Source organism: Toxotes jaculatrix, chromosome 19, assembly GCF_017976425.1.
Source record: "Toxotes jaculatrix isolate fToxJac2 chromosome 19, fToxJac2.pri, whole genome shotgun sequence".
Lineage (NCBI taxonomy): Eukaryota > Metazoa > Chordata > Actinopteri > Toxotidae > Toxotes > Toxotes jaculatrix.
In genome coordinates, this window is record NC_054412.1 from 14635792 (window position 1) to 14651769 (window position 15978).

At 43.5% G+C, this 15978-nt stretch overlaps 1 protein-coding gene across 1 annotated transcript; it reads left to right on the forward strand.

The window, feature by feature from the left end:
* The first annotated feature begins 980 nt into the window (after nucleotides 1–980).
* Nucleotides 981–7266, forward strand: bmp2b (bone morphogenetic protein 2b). Its single transcript, XM_041065113.1, has 3 exons — nucleotides 981–1412; nucleotides 2461–2828; nucleotides 5992–7266. Exons 2-3 carry the CDS (start codon nucleotides 2474–2476, stop codon nucleotides 6903–6905), a joined length of 1269 nt encoding a protein of 422 aa, XP_040921047.1. The 5' UTR covers nucleotides 981–1412; nucleotides 2461–2473; the 3' UTR covers nucleotides 6906–7266.
* The last annotated feature ends 8712 nt before the right edge of the window (nucleotides 7267–15978 follow it).

Genomic DNA, 15978 nt, shown 5'->3' on the forward strand with positions numbered 1-15978 from the left:
GGAATGAAATGAAAAGATTAATCCAGCCAGGAGGAAGCATGAATAAATCAGCTCTGATGTCAGACACACATGAACACGCACCCACACACACACAGTGCAGTTCAGCAGGAGGATGTGATAGTCCCTCCGCAGGGTCTAATCCTTTAAAACCACAAAAGCAACACACTGTGATGCCATTATCTATTAGCCTTATTCCTAAAGCTAAACATGTTTGATCCTGCTATTAACACCTCTCGATCAATTATCTAGAAAAAAGAAAATGCATGGGTTGACATGTTCTTTGCTCTGTGTGGTCGAGCTCACGGGAATATGACACCTCCCAGGAACTGTAACAAGTCATTTTGATGTTATTTAAAAGCATTAAGCAAACAACAGGCGTTTGCTATTCCTATGTATGGAAAATCACCCACGAACACACACCTAAAAGCAACAGTATGGTTTTAAGTGTTGACTTTACAACTATTTTTATGGTGTGAATTTCCAGGATATGTAAAGATGCAAGAGAAAAAGAGTCGCTTGTAATAAGGATGGAGATTTTTTTTAAAAATATATATATTTGCATGCTGATGTTCTTAAAGGTTTAGGAAGACACAGGGGTTATTGAGAAGGGAGCCAAAGGTGCCCCCAGCATTTCATGGAATAATTTAATTTCACTGTAAAATGAAATGGCAAGCATTTATTCTTACTGCAGTCTGTACAAAAGTGAGTGTTCCAACAGTTTTCACTCTACTGACCCAAACGATTACAAAACAAACTGTTCCTGTGACCAAATCTTATCAAAAATGGGGTTCCGTGGATCTACGGTGTGCCTATTTGACATGGTAAGACCTGAAAAAGTCTGGAGCCTCCGGGTTATTGGTCCGCAGGAGGTGCTTTATAGTGGACAAATGATTGACAGCCCCTCGGTGACATCACTGTAAGACAAAAAGAGTCGCTGGGGGAAGAGAAGGCACCAATCAATTGAACCACTACACTGTGGCGCAAAGAGGAGAGGCGACGCGCTCCCCGGCTCTCAGCAACAAGGTCCAAAGGAGCGACACTTTGAGTGCGCTTATCTCTGCAGAGAGAGAGAGAGAAAAAAGACGAGAGAGACAGCTCCGCTCAACTTTTCGTCTCTGCGAATTGTTCTCGTTTGAAGATGTTCAACCAAGATGCTTTATACTTAGATCGGTCCTGCCTTCGCGAGCCCGCTTCCTCATAGACTTAACCTATTTTTTTCCCCCCCTTTCCGTACTGACCAAGACCTAACCCGATCTGCAGCTGGTGAGAATATGTGCGAGAGGCGATCGGCGAAGGGCATGGGCTGTCTTTGGTCCCCCAAGGAGAAGCAGCGTGGATTAAACACGAATTAATGTGGAATTTATCGGAGCCCAAAGGTGGAACGACGACCGGACACAGCGCTTCCTCGTCAGGTAAAAGAAGGCCGGTTGTTTTTTTTTTGTTTTGTTTTGTTTTTATTTGTTTTGTTAAACTGTTGAAATATTCCCTAGAAGCGAAATCTAAATAATGTCAGCAGGTATAAAATAACTTGCGTCATGAGGAAACGTTTACTTTACAGCTGCAAAGCGTCAGTTCTCCCACTATACAGGCTTGTAGGGTGTGTGCGTAAAAGTTAAAGCGTTCCCATTTTGAACCTCGAGGAAAACAGAGAAAAGAAGAATACAGTAAAAAAAAAAAAAAAGAAAGAAAAAAGTTGTTTCGTTGGAGGTTGTGCTTCTCAATAGATACTTTTTTTTTTGATGTTTTTGATGTTCTCGTCCCGGGCTACATCTGGCCCCTGGTACGCACGTCAGATCTAACACCTGCGAGCCTCTTGAAGTAACTCTATCCCTTATGATTATACATGACCGTCAAAGACTCTGCAAATAGAGGCTTGTAGCACCGTCTGCCTGCCTCTCCTGCTGCTGTGTATTCTCTTTTTCCTCACTACATTCTTTCATGCTTCTTCTGATCTTTCGGAACAGACTTGAATTTTCTTTCCTTTCATATCATTTCACTAAACATGATTTCTTATCTTTTCTAACTGGAGACTTTTTGTCTGCAGTCTCTCTCTCTCTCTCTCTCTCTCTCCCCCACCTCCCGCAACAACTTTCTTTTGATTTGTCTTTCTCGTGTCATTCCCCCCCTCTTTTTTCCTTTGCTCGCCTCTTTCATAACTTCCTCACCTTGATATTTTCATGTTTCTGTTCATGTTAAGATCAATGTTCTGTTACAGTTAAACGCGCTATATTGCCGAAGGGCTTGCCACCCACCCCCCCTCTTTTTTTTTTTTTTTTTTTTTTTGCTCCACTTCAAAGTGAAGAGGTGTCTTCCCTTTTTAACCTGCTCTCCTTCAATCACTCCTACTGTATGGAGGGATCACGCACAGTCTGGGAAATGCTGCAGTGAAGCCCCTGCTGTGTCTACCTCATGTCAATACCTCAGCGCCAGTGTATTGACAGAAACCAACTTTCTCCACAGGGACTGACTGATCATGGTCGCCGTGGTCCGCTCTCTCATGGTACTGCTGCTAGCTCAGGTGTTGCTGGAAGGTGCTACGGGACTTATCCCCGAGGTCGGCCGGAGGAAATACAGCGAATCCGGGAAGCAGACCCCGGAGCAGTCGGAGAGCTTCCTCAACGAGTTTGAGCTTCGCCTTCTCAATATGTTTGGACTGAGGCGCAGGCCGACCCCAAGCAAGCAAGCCGTGGTGCCGCAGTACATGGTGGACCTTTACCGCATGCACTCAGCAAACGGAGACCACAGCACTAAACGACCCAAGAGCATGGGGAAACACGCAGATAGAGCCGCCAGCAAGGCCAACACGATTAGAAGCTTTCACCATGAAGGTATGTATTAGTGACATACCTTTACCTGTCAGCCGGAGAGCTCATCGGCTCTCTCAGACAACCCAAACCTATATTTAAACATGAGTCAGTGCCTCAAGACTGAACTTCAGAGTCTTCACTGTTTTATGGAGGGTTAGTCATTTACAGGTGACACGCGTCTAACTTATTTGTAACTCTTAAATAAGTTTGGAGTAGCTTCAAACTCGCTGACACGATTTACAAACAAGCATCCCATGCACAATTAAATGAACTCTCATATAAGTAGTGATGCAACCTTTAACCAAACATTCCCCTGCCGGAGCTGTCACAGGCTTCAGAAACATCAAGGTGCGGTGGTATCCCTGGGGTAATTTGTTTCTTAATAATTGATGGTGTTTGCGTGGGCTCTGAAAACAGTTTTTCCAGACACGCACCACAGGAGCAGGATAAAAGGCGGTGCGCCTTTGCGCAGGTGATAGTCATCACCCCGTTACTTCAATAACACACGACATGACATTATACTAACACGCATTATGACAAAGTCATCGTGTCAGACTGAATTCTGAGTCATTTTTAACAGGACTGAAATTAGTCCCTTCGGTGGAGGAGGGGGATGAGGGGAGGGTTGCGCGCCTTATTCTTTCCAAATCACTCCTCTCTGCGCGCTGTGCGCCATTACGCACGTTCTAAGAACACAATAATTGCTCACTTAGTTTATATGCTGGAGACCCACTGATTGTTGAATTCAGGGTTTCAGTTTAACTGCATTTTACTTCCAAGGCAGCATATGCTGCTCAGATGAATAATGGTCACGCACCGACAGTTTATAGGGGCCTGGGTAAAGTGTATTAGTTCACTAGTCATACACCATGTGTTTATACAATATTATTGATGAAGCAGCTTATTCTAAACCGTCTTAAATAGTTTAACAGGTGAAATTTAAACATGACTAATGCTTTATTTATATATAAAGTCCACCTGTTAAGCAGCTGAGAGGTATAACTATCCATGATATTAACATTATTTATGTATAATAATAAAAAAAAAGATTAACTTTTCACTGTCAAACATATCCCAACTGCATCAACCATTCAATTTCCTATGGCCATGTTCCAGTTTTTACAACATACAAGTTACTGAGTCCATAGGGTCTCTACACAAAGTTCTTATACAGAGTCCTAAGTGTTTGAGTGGTGAAGTTTCCATCAGGAGTGAGTCAGAGGGGTGGCTGAGTGGTTGCTTGGGTGCTCTCCAGAGGCCCAGTGCAATGACACCCAGTGGCTACACTGACACACTAAAAACAAGCCTGGCCCGGGCAGTCAGGCTGAGTGACTGCTCCCTGCCCACTACTGGAAACCTCTGCACCCAGCCAGCACACACCTTGACACCACTGGCCATTACAAATGTGTTCAGACTGTGTTTACATGCACTGCCCTGGCCCTTTCATCCTATGCTAACAGAGCTGCAGGGTTTTTAGTCTTCCCACGTCAAGAGACGTGCAACAGATGGTTACTCCTTATAATAAGCATGTATCTACAGATGTAAGTGCAGCATATCAAAGCAAACGGCTCTAATCATTCATCACATCTGCCTGCTGATATTAATTTCACTCAGATAATTTGTTTTACTGCTATCGGTTTTCAAAAATGACCATTTTCCATGCCAAATAGAACATTTCCACCATTACACAGGAAGTGGCTGTCAGAGACAGGACCGTGATGAATGACCCGACATTAGCCGTTATCTTTTGTTTTGGCATGCAGCGCAAAAAGAAATTAGGAATGTTGATACACTCATATCTGTGGTTCACACGTTTTTGACAAGCCTCAACTAGTTCACGCAGCCGTTCTTCTAAGGAGAGAGACAGACAGGGAGAGAGTGAGAGCGCTGCTGCAGAAAGAAAGAGAAAGAGTGACAGAGAGAGAGAGACATTGAAAAGAGGATTTGGGGCTAAGAGAACAGAGGGAGAAGGGGATTTGGGAGCTGAGGAAGGGAAGAAAGAGGGGGATTGGGGACAGACGAGAGGGAACGAGAGACAGGGGGCTTTCCCACACCAAATGAGGAGTGAAAAGCCTAATTGAGGTCTTTGTGCTTCTGGAGGGAGGTTTAGGATGAGATGGTGGAATTTCCTAAATGCCTCCTTTGAAAAAGCACAGAGTTCAAAGTTTGTGTTTATTTTACCACACCAAATAGATTAAAAAGTGTGTCTATACATCGTCTGTGATCTCCATAAAGCAAGAGTTCAAAGCGGGGCTGCATTAAAGAAAATTGCAGCTTTTTACTCAGATTTCTGTCATTTACTGCACACAGTAAAGGGGAATACCCTTTATATATATATGTATATATGTATATATCTGTACCTATACATCAAACATTGTATATTCACCTTTTCCTTTGTGGTCTATGGATTTCTTTTAGTAACAAAAGACAGACTTTTTAACACTGTGACATTTATCGGTGATGTCTCAGAGCTGGCCAGTTCTGTAAAAGGTTAATGCAAAAGTTGGCATTTACGTTCGTGCTTATCTAATCAATTTTAAACTGATTTCCATTTTACTCTTTAGTCCATACTGATCTTTGATGATACTTTAATGTATGGGTACAACTTTTTTTTCTTCATGTCCACTGATAGCGGGTATTGCATGCAGCAGCCAGTTCATGTCGGGCAAATGTGCCATTTGAAGTCAGGCTTACGAACACGTTTGATCTTATCAATAGATGGAAGCGCGCTACTTTCATCTTCTGACATTTAACCAGGTAAATTTATGAGCATTGACTCTAATGACGCCATTACAGCGCCATGAGAATTTGCCTGCTATTACACTGAGTCACACATGCAAAGTGTTGATGTATGTGTTATGCCTGCGTGACAATGGCCCACACCCACTCACTATAACCACGTGGCAGCTTGGCTGGCTGCACAGAAAGAAGGCTGCAAGTTGTGTGTGGGTGTACGTGTGTCTGAGTGAGTGAGAGGGAGCAAAAGAAACCATGTGGGAAACCATCCTTTCATACTTTCCAATCTTTCCCTGCTCACAGTGGATCCATGAAGCCAACTAGGTTTTAATCATAGAGGTTGCTTTTCATTCTTGTACCATGCACAAATTCTTTGTTTTATCCTTGGCATGCATTTTCACACCCCTATCATCTTACACTGAATTTGTCTCTCTTCTGTCTTTTGTAGAGTCTATGGAGGCCCTGGCCAGCCTGAAAGGCAAAACAACCCAGCAGTTTCACTTCAACCTCACTTCTATCCCTGATGAGGAGCTCATCACCTCTGCAGAGCTACGCATCTACAGGGATCAGGTCATGGGAGCTGCAACCCCTAACAACAGCTCCAGAAACAACAGCACTAGTGATAGTGGCCTTGCCGGTGGCTTCCATCGTATCAACATTTATGAGATATTCGGAGTTCCTGCCACTCACGGTGGGGAACCTCTGGTACGTCTGCTGGACACTCGGCTAGTGCAGGACTCTTTAAGCCGCTGGGAAAGCTTTGATGTCAGCCCCGCTGTATCTCAGTGGACCTCCAGCAAAGGCCACAACCATGGCTTCATGGTGGAGATACTTCACCCAGGGGATGGGGAGATGGATGGGGAGCATGCCCAGAGACGTAGTAATCATGTCAGGGTGAGCCGGTCCCTGCACCAGGACCAGGACTCTTGGCCTCAGGCTCGGCCCTTGCTGGTGACATATGGCCATGACGGCCGTGGGGACTCCGTACTCCACACACGAGAAAAACGTCAGGCGGCACTCCGCAAACAACGCAGAAAGCAGCAGCACAAGGCGAGCTGCAAGAGGCATGCCCTGTACGTGGACTTCAGTGATGTGGGGTGGAACGAGTGGATAGTGGCACCCCCGGGTTACCACGCCTTTTATTGCCATGGGGAATGTCCGTTCCCCCTTGCAGACCACCTCAATTCTACCAATCATGCCATTGTGCAGACGCTGGTCAACTCAGTCAACTCAAACATCCCCAGAGCCTGTTGTGTGCCCACTGACCTCAGCCCCATCTCCCTGCTCTACCTGGATGAATATGAGAAGGTCATCCTGAAAAACTACCAGGACATGGTAGTGGAGGGATGTGGCTGCCGGTGAGCAAGTGACAGTGAGGTGGACAGAAAGAGAGAGAGTGGGCAAGAAAGACTGAAAGAGACATCAGAGGTTATTATGGACACCCGGTTTCCCAATGAAGACATTTATTTATATAAAAGAAAGACAAACAGAGCTATTGTGGAAGAAGAAAAAAAAACTATATATGAATATATTTATGTCTACGTAAAGTTGGGAAAAATAAATATTATAATCAGAGGAATATTCCTTTACTGGTTTTGAAAATGTATTTCTGATGTACATTTCGAAATGGGTGCAATACCACATGAAGTATAATGCTCAGATTTTTATTTTGTATTTATTTCTATTATAACCACTTTATTTGTAAATAAATAATGTGTATTTATCGTGAAAAAAACAACAACATGGTCGCTCCAGTTTTCCAAGATCAGCTACAGTGAACCAGCCAGTGTTGATGTTTCTGTGTCAGGGGCCAACGTGCGTGGCTGACATGAATAACAAAGTTTCAAATTCTGACAGAAATTAGCTGCGAAAATATAACACAGAACAAGAAGCTCACACTACACTGATTGCAAACCAAGCATTGAACTCTTCTGGTAAATGTAACTGGAGACCAACAACAATAGAAGTGTGGAGACGAAAGTGACAGGGGCCAGGTCAGGGTGCCCCTGCTGTAATGAACTGTAGCGGGGTGTAAGGTCACGGGACGGGAGTGACAAGTTACAAGCCCACAAATGTGATAGACTCCCATGGGAGGATTAGAAAAACACCAGAGCATGTTTTCATGCATTACATGTCACTGCAAAGATCCATGAGAGGGAGCTAGCTTGTTTTTTTTCTGTTCCCATCCAATATTACAGATGAAAAAAAAAAAAAAAGGGATTCTGCAGCACTTCTATGAAAGGTCTGGCAGGGTGTAAAGTTTGTTTATTGTGAGATTTGAAACTGAGAGATTGCAAACGATGGCAGACAGACAACAGGCCCTCAGCGAGAAAAGAGCCTACTGGCACTTTAATTATTAAAGACAAACACACACCTGCACCTGTCTACATATTGCACATGCTCAGACAGATTCTGCCCCACTTAAGAGTTTGGATGCCTTCCTTTGTCGTCTCTGAGTCATAAGTATCTGATGTATTTCAGCACTAAAGAAAAAAAAAATCCAGGAATGTTTCATAAAACGACTCAGCAGCAGCAGCGGATAATGAATTGCCACAGAAACAATACCATACACTGACACCAAAAACAGCTTAAGAGTCATGTTTTATTCACTAAGACAGTGGGGATGGCTGACTGGCAAAAACAAAACATATCATATGTTGCAGTAAGACAGCTTGAAGTAAGAACACCTGAGTCAATATCTCTATTCTCCAATGTTTTTGGTGGAAACAATGTAATACGTAGACCAAACTGAATTGACTAAAACTGCTCCAGAAGGACACGGATGAAAATTTATAGTGTAGCCACAATAGCAGATCAGATAATGAGAGGGAGAAGAGAAACAGAGAGGGAGAGTTCTGCGGAGTTTGACTGACTGCATTTTCTGCTGTGTTTGCATTAGAAAGGGCTTGGAGGGATCACAAGGCAGCTCAAAATGCTCTAAATAGAATGTTTTTTATGTGAGCGCACATTGGGACCATGGAATGTTGGTTTTCAATCTCAGACGCATGCATACGCTTGCATGGAAAACCAACGTGGTTGTTTTTTCAATCATCTATTCAAGGGTTTCCTGGTGGGCTTTTTCTCTTCAAAAACAAATGTGCATTGAACAAAGATACGCTTGTTACTTATATAGGAAATGTAAATCAAAACATTTAGAAGGAGCCATGAGACTTTATTCACGGGCAGTAAAAACACTGAAATGTCACATTTTTTTCACGGGCCTCAGATCACGTCTGTTTACCCATTCTTATCCTGCAAGGGTGTATAACACCCGTTTACTCCAGATGATGCAACTATCCAATTATTTTATACCCTCCCAACATGCACACACAAACACACACGCAAACACACACTCATACACACACACACACACACCTCCTCCTCCTCCTCCTCCTCTCCTAGTACAGTTCAGTTTCAATCTGCATGTGTTATTTTATTCTACCTTGCATCTCCACCCCCCTTGGTCCCATCTGGTGTCCATTTCTGCTCTGTGGATCCCACCATACCACAGCACATGGGCTGCACATACCTCTGTCAGTAGCAGCACCATTTTAATGGACTTCAGGAGGAAGTCACTTCGCTGGCACATAATGAACATTTGATAAAATTCAACAATTAAAAAAAAAAAAAAACTTAACCCCAAAAAATTTCTGGCAAGAGTTTCAGGAGTAATTTCAAGGGTGGGATGGGGGAATTTTTTTGCATTTAAAAAAGTGTGAGACTTAGTGGTTTGCCTTTATAGTTCCAGTCCATAAACCTTTCATTGGGTTGGGTGGAAATACTGCTCCCAAGGAGGGTGACACATGGGTAGTGCTCCTAAAACTCCCCTCCTGCACCCCATCTCAGCTGAACTGGGTTCCTTTTATACTGTGAGTTGGCCACTGTTCCTCCAGACGTCTGGGGCTTCTTATTTTAGAGCCACATTATTATCAGACAGCTCCTCAGGGACCACTCCTAAACTTCTCACTAAGAACAGGGGGTCAGGGGTCAAAGTAATAAGGACCTATTATCTCCACCATTACTGACTGACTTCCAGGCTCATCACGTCATCTCAGACTAGCGGCTTCAAGTGTGGTCAGCCACTGGTTGGGACTGAGAACATGTTTGCATTTCAAAATCCATTCTGTTTATCCGACTTGTGAACAACACGGATTGCAAAACAACTTATTTTAATGGCGTGAAGGAACTGATGATGAGCTAAAAATTTTGTCTGCGTGTGAATGTGTATTCCATGATTTAGTTACAAAAGAAAAAACTGAGAGATATGTGTTCCTGGCAAGAGTCTCTTCACCTGCTACACAGACCTCTGCAAAGTCGCTCTCCGAAAACAGATTTCCCCCTTCCTTCTCGGTGAACATCTGGTAAATCAGTTAAAGGTGTCCTACGCTGTCTTTGTTTACGCACAAACACACAACAGAGCAGCCGCACAACTGATGAGCATAACACTGGAAGCTGGGACCTACTAGCGTGGCAGGGCGCATTCGTTTTGTTTGGTGCGTAGCAGACCACACCAAAACCCTGAATCTGCAGCTCCAAACAACCCAAATCATAAGGGTTATAAAATCAGATTTCCAGATTTCTGGCTGGCCCAGAATTGGAAAGTATGTGGCATGCCGTGTATCTTTGATGAAACAGAGGACTCAGTCGCTATGGGAGATCTCAGCTGGCTCCGTGCCAAGGTGGGACACGAAAATGTAGAGAAGTGAAGAGAGAGACAGCGGCCACTTTAGAGTCTTTTCTAACTTCGGATCTTTTCTCCTTCATGTGCTGCACACGCTAATTTTAGAGGTGGTGCACATGGTGTTTTTTCTGTATTCCGAGAACAGCCAGTGAGATGACGTCCAGCATAGCTAAGACTGTGGCATCTGTGCTGCAGCTCTGAACACATCAAACAGACGGGCGTCTACAGATTCAGGAGCAGAGCAAATATGGAAATAACTTTTTCAGAATGACTACGAAGACGATAGTACTTTTACATGCATATATATATATATACACACAGTCACAGCCTTTCACTCCTCCATGTGCATATGTTTGCAAGTACAAGCATGTATGAATTAAAGCATACCTGTGAGCACATATGCCACAAATGCACTAGTTCTGACTTCTTGAATTTTGGTACATGCATTTTACAAAAAGCAAAGGAAGTGGAAGCAATATTACTAAAAGCTAAGTAGCAAGTAACTTGCTTCTGAAATATGTTCTGCTACTGCCATTACTGTAAGAACTAATCATCCATGCAATCACAGTGGAGTCTGGCCTGGAGTGACATGCTGGAATCATTACCTCTGGCTGGGGCTCAATGGAAGAGACCATTATATAGCCTTATATTCACAGCAGAAAAGTCTTGCTGTTAAGCTATAGAACAGAGTTAAAAGGCTGTCTGCCATTAATATACCCTCGAGAACAAGGCAATGAAACCTTAGAGGATGGACAAGAGCTTAAGCCAAACACAGTTTTATCGATGGCCGATCGGGGGCAGCAGCAGGGGAAAACGACCTGGTAACATCAGAGCTGCTCGTGGCGCATCCAAGAACTCACACGTTCCTCATGATACCTGGACACAGCGTGCAGTTCTCTCCCTCTCCTGTTTGCTCTCTCTTTGTTTTGATTATGTAAATAACATGAAATGAAGTGAGAGAAAATACTGGATTTTTTGGTTAAACTTTCACTAAGATAATTTTCCCTTTGTTTTTAACTGTTATTCAGTGATTAAATAGGAATGGACTTCAGGATGTGTACCTTCGCACTTTGCGGACTAAAACATTTCCACAGAGGATACAGGAAGGAGTTCCATGTGGACCACATATGGGCTTCTAAAACAGGCTGGAGGATGGATTTGCCTCTAGACACTGATCTAAGGTCAGTGTCATGTTTACTCCTCTGATGGTTACAGTTAGGTTCGAGTGGGGGGGGGGGGTTGAACCAGACTGATCCTGGAACCTTGCCGAAGGGCGTCTCCTACACCCTGAGCTTGAAAGGGGCTGTGTGGTTACGGGAGCGGCCTCCATCTTTGTAGCAGGAAGTGAAGAGATCAATCAAAGGGAGCTACATGACATCCCCCAGCATGCCTGTTAAATAAATGTCAATCTCTGACACAGTAAATCTCATGCATTACCACGCATACAACTTCGAATCAGCAATGTTCTCATTCGTGAGCTGGCAATGATAAAGAAGCTCTAAACTCATCTGTTTTGTTTGATGACAGATAGTAGACAAAAGCTCGTACTACACAGTGAATAATGTCGAATAGCTACAATATAAAACAGAACACACACAGTCTCTCTCTCATTCTTTCTCTCTTGCTCACATACACACATAACAATATCTCTACTGTTTCTATATCTCAATATATATCTACAATACATGTACTGCATGGCCTAGATCTTGATCACTCTTCTTTATCACCCGTGATAGAAAACATCCTGCACATGTGACTTAAAACTGATCACCCACGCTGTCTGGGTGACACCACAAAGCCTCCTCTACCCCCCTCTGTTTGCCCGGCAGCAATGGAGATAAGAAAGGTAATGTAAATTTGACTCTATGATCACAGTACATGTCTCCACAGTGTAGGATTACGAGATTCTAACACTAATATCGTTGCCACAAGTTGCAAAGTGTCGATGCAGCACCTTGAGGTGCTCCAGGCCCGGAATCTAGTCCACCAAGCATCAGTTGATCCCCAGATATGAAAGGAGACCTGTTATGGAATTGGGGGCCTCACTTGGTGGTCTATGAGAACAAGCTGGTGCTGAACCTTTTGTGCTTAGAGCAGATTACCAGGAGGCTGCTTCCAGATGCAGTGCACCGGGGGAAACAGGCTCTCCTTCCCTGGGTGGTATGGGACAAATCCATTCCCCACACTTTTCTCATTAGTGTAATAAGCTTTGTATAAACCAGTGGTCTGCCATTGTCAAGGACACACGCACCATCTCCTCCATCCATCCATCTATACAGTACATCTGTCACACATCTCTCTGCTGGAGCAGTGCAGGTTGGAAAATGTGCAGATGGGATGCTTGCAAACACTTTCTGAACATTGTCCAACCTGTATACATACGACGTCTAGCCAATGAGCATGTGCTCATCAGAGTATAATGTGCTGTGTACAAATTGTACAGTATTTGAAAGCAAAATAATATAATTATAATATTCCCTGTGCTCAACAAGAACCTTCTGATCAGTCGCAGCATGCATAAATGCAGCTCTATAAACCAAAAAGAAAAGAACTGCAGAAAAATCATGCAATTTCTACAAAGGAGCTAAAAAGCAAAATATTATGTACTGTATTTGTAACACTACTTGTATAGCAGTACACAGGAAAAATAATTTTCCACACGCAGCGCTTATTTTCAAAGGAGGCTGATTATAGGGAGATGAGAGAAGCGTGTTTATGTAAAGACCAGGTCCACAACCTGAGGGCCCCAGCCAGCTCTGCTACGAGGTTTAAGTCACACTCCCTCACCCCGCTCTCCCACAGCCTGTCAGTGGCATGGCAAAGTCTGCCTCACCAAAGCTTCCTCTGACTCACTTCCTGTCCTGGCCCTGCACCTGCTCTCCCCTGGGTGATGTCATGGCAGGTTTTCCTTTTGGAGTCTCACTACTGAGCACACTCCCCATCTGGCACAATGCGCGTATGCATGCGTGTGTGTGTTTATGTGCGTACATCCATTGACATGCCCGCTCAGACATCAGTCAGTGGTCCGGCAGTGAATGTGGCCCTTCATAGCTTTAGTGATGACCTCTTTCGTGAGGCAAACGGCTTTGCGGAGCAGAAAGGCTCATCAAACAGACAGGGGAGGAAGAGGACAGTAGTGGATGGAACATGGGTTCATTCCCAAAGCTGGATTATCGTGATTTTTTTTCCCCTTCTTTGCTTCCTTCTTCTTCAAGATACAAATGTGTCCTTTTGTTGCCTCCTTGTGTCTGTGCATTCAATTACTTGTAAGAATCCTTCTGTGAATCCGTACTGAGCTTCACGTAATGAAAACTTGACCTTTATGAGAAAGGAGTAGTTCTGTTTTCCAGTGAGGAGAAACAACCTCTAGATGTCCTCAATATCTGTAGGAATAATTACAGTCGGCCTTTCTACCATCGGTGACCGCAGTGAAAATGATAGATTGAGGGGAACACACTACTTGGACAGGCCCATGAGTAAATGGAAATATTGTATGAGAATGAGTGCATAGTTTTTTCCCTTATCCTGGGCCGTAAGAAGTGATGTTTTTTTTTTTTTTTTCAACCAAACCAACCCATTTTTTTCCCTTTTCTCCCTCAGATTGAAATTGAATGAGCATGGATGTGAATGGGCAGGAAATGCCTTACAGGTCCAGTCAGCAGAGGAGAAACCCGTTAGAGGTCAAGGGTCGCAAGAGGAAGGCAGCAGCCATATATCAATATTCATTTCCTTTTCTGGTACATTTACAGACCTCTTGCTAGTTTCACTCCTTTATAGAGTGTGTTATGGATCATTAGTTCTTGCTAGCTGGCTGTTGACAACATTAGCTGCTGTAATGGTCATCTGTGAGAAACTCAGCGCTGCGTCCTCCTTTTTCGTGTGTGCGTCACATCCATCTGGCTGTGATGCTGATAGATGGTACAGACCAGGAAGAGGCCAGTGCCAGAGTAAAGGACGACTCAGGCCCAATCTGGTTTTCTTTAACATCCACAAAAGTTCCTTGTGACTAGATTCATATAAACTATCCCCATTAGGACAGAGCAGTCTTGGTGAAAATGCAGTTGTGATGTCCTGTGTGACTGCGGAAATTGATAAAGTATACTTAGAAATGTCTTTTCCTCATTAGAATGGGCAGCATTTAGAGAGCCACAGTTTACCAACATTCAGGGGTTGACATTGGACTGAATCTCTGTACTGTCACTGTGCAAACAGCGGGCGTTCTGTTGACTGGGACATAAAATAGTGCTGTTGGGTTTTGGGTTTCCAGAGTGGGATCAGGGCTGCAGTATATTGAGTCCATGTGGGGAGTGCGTTTTTAATCTGAGCCTTACCCACAGTCCTTCCTGTTTCTAATTTGGCGCTGCAGCGGTTTTGTCCTGAGGCCAAGAGCCTCTCTTCCACAGAGTGTCTATTTCCTCTGAAGTGAATAGTAGCAGGTGTGCTGGCCCGAGATTCCTTGGAGAAGTCTGCTTATGAATGGCCCACATCTCACTCTTTCTCACCTGTCTTTGTTTTCTTTTTTCTTCCTTTCATTCTTATTTTTCATTCTGTCTCACATTCTTTTGCTCTCTTTCTCGTACTATCTTTCTTTCTTTGCTGTTATGTCTTCACCGCTCTGTGGTCACTCATTTGTCTCCCTCATCTCTTCTGCTTTTCTTTCATTCATCCCCTTTGCTCTCTTTGCTTCAAGATCAAGGTGTAGTGCTCTGATAAGTCATAAAGCGGCAGCTTATGCTGATGAAAACAATAAAAGACCACCGCAAGAACAAGGGCAGCGCAATCACATATCAACCCCGCCAGACATCGGACATAACAAATCACATAAAACTGTGAAACTGTCAAAACATCTAAATTAGGTTTAGAACTCGGTTTATTGGAATTGCCTTTCTTGCGACAGACATAAAACCACAAATCCTTTAGCAGTTCCAGCAGTTATTTGGAATAAACTTAACTTAGCCAATAAATAAATGTGCACTCAGAGTGCAAATCCCCTAAATAATGAACACAATACATATTATATGCAGGAGGAGGAGGAGGAAAATGTGTCTGTGTGAGCAAGAGACTTAATCTTCCACATGCTGTCATCAGGCCAGTCTGATAGCCAAGAACTCATCCAATCTGTGAGCAGAGGAGACATGCTGTCACGCTGTTTCAAGGAGGCACTGCGATTGGAATTAACCTATAGTGACCTTCACTTCTCCTCCCCCCTTCCCCAAAACACACTCCCTAATGAGTTGGGCTTGAAGGGGTGCAGCCTTTGCTGTAAAGCAAATAAATCCTATCAGGGCAAAGTCATATTCTCACTTATCTCCGAGGAAAACAAGGCAAAAGCTATCATGTTGGTTGCCAATGATTTGTGACTTAACACAGGGGTGAAATGCAGCTGCAAAGCCATTAAGGAAATGAGAGTCTAACAAAAGGGTTGTTTAACTGGAACACATGAACTTTTAATGATGTTTGTGTTTATTTAATTTTGCTTCCACATCATTTGCCAAAGTAGAAATTGGTGTAAAGGTTATGAGCAACAGTTGCAGATTCTGTTCCCAGACGTTGTGAGTCTTGTAAGATTTACACAAGCATTCTAGATGCATTTTATGTATTGACAATAATAATCTAATTCAAAAGGATCTGTACCTTTGGGGTGATGCTTATCTGCAAATTATCAAATTACAGAAATTCTTTTAATTCTTGTCACTGTGTCACCCACAATCAACCACACCAATTTAATGTACTCATTTGTGCAATGGATAAGTA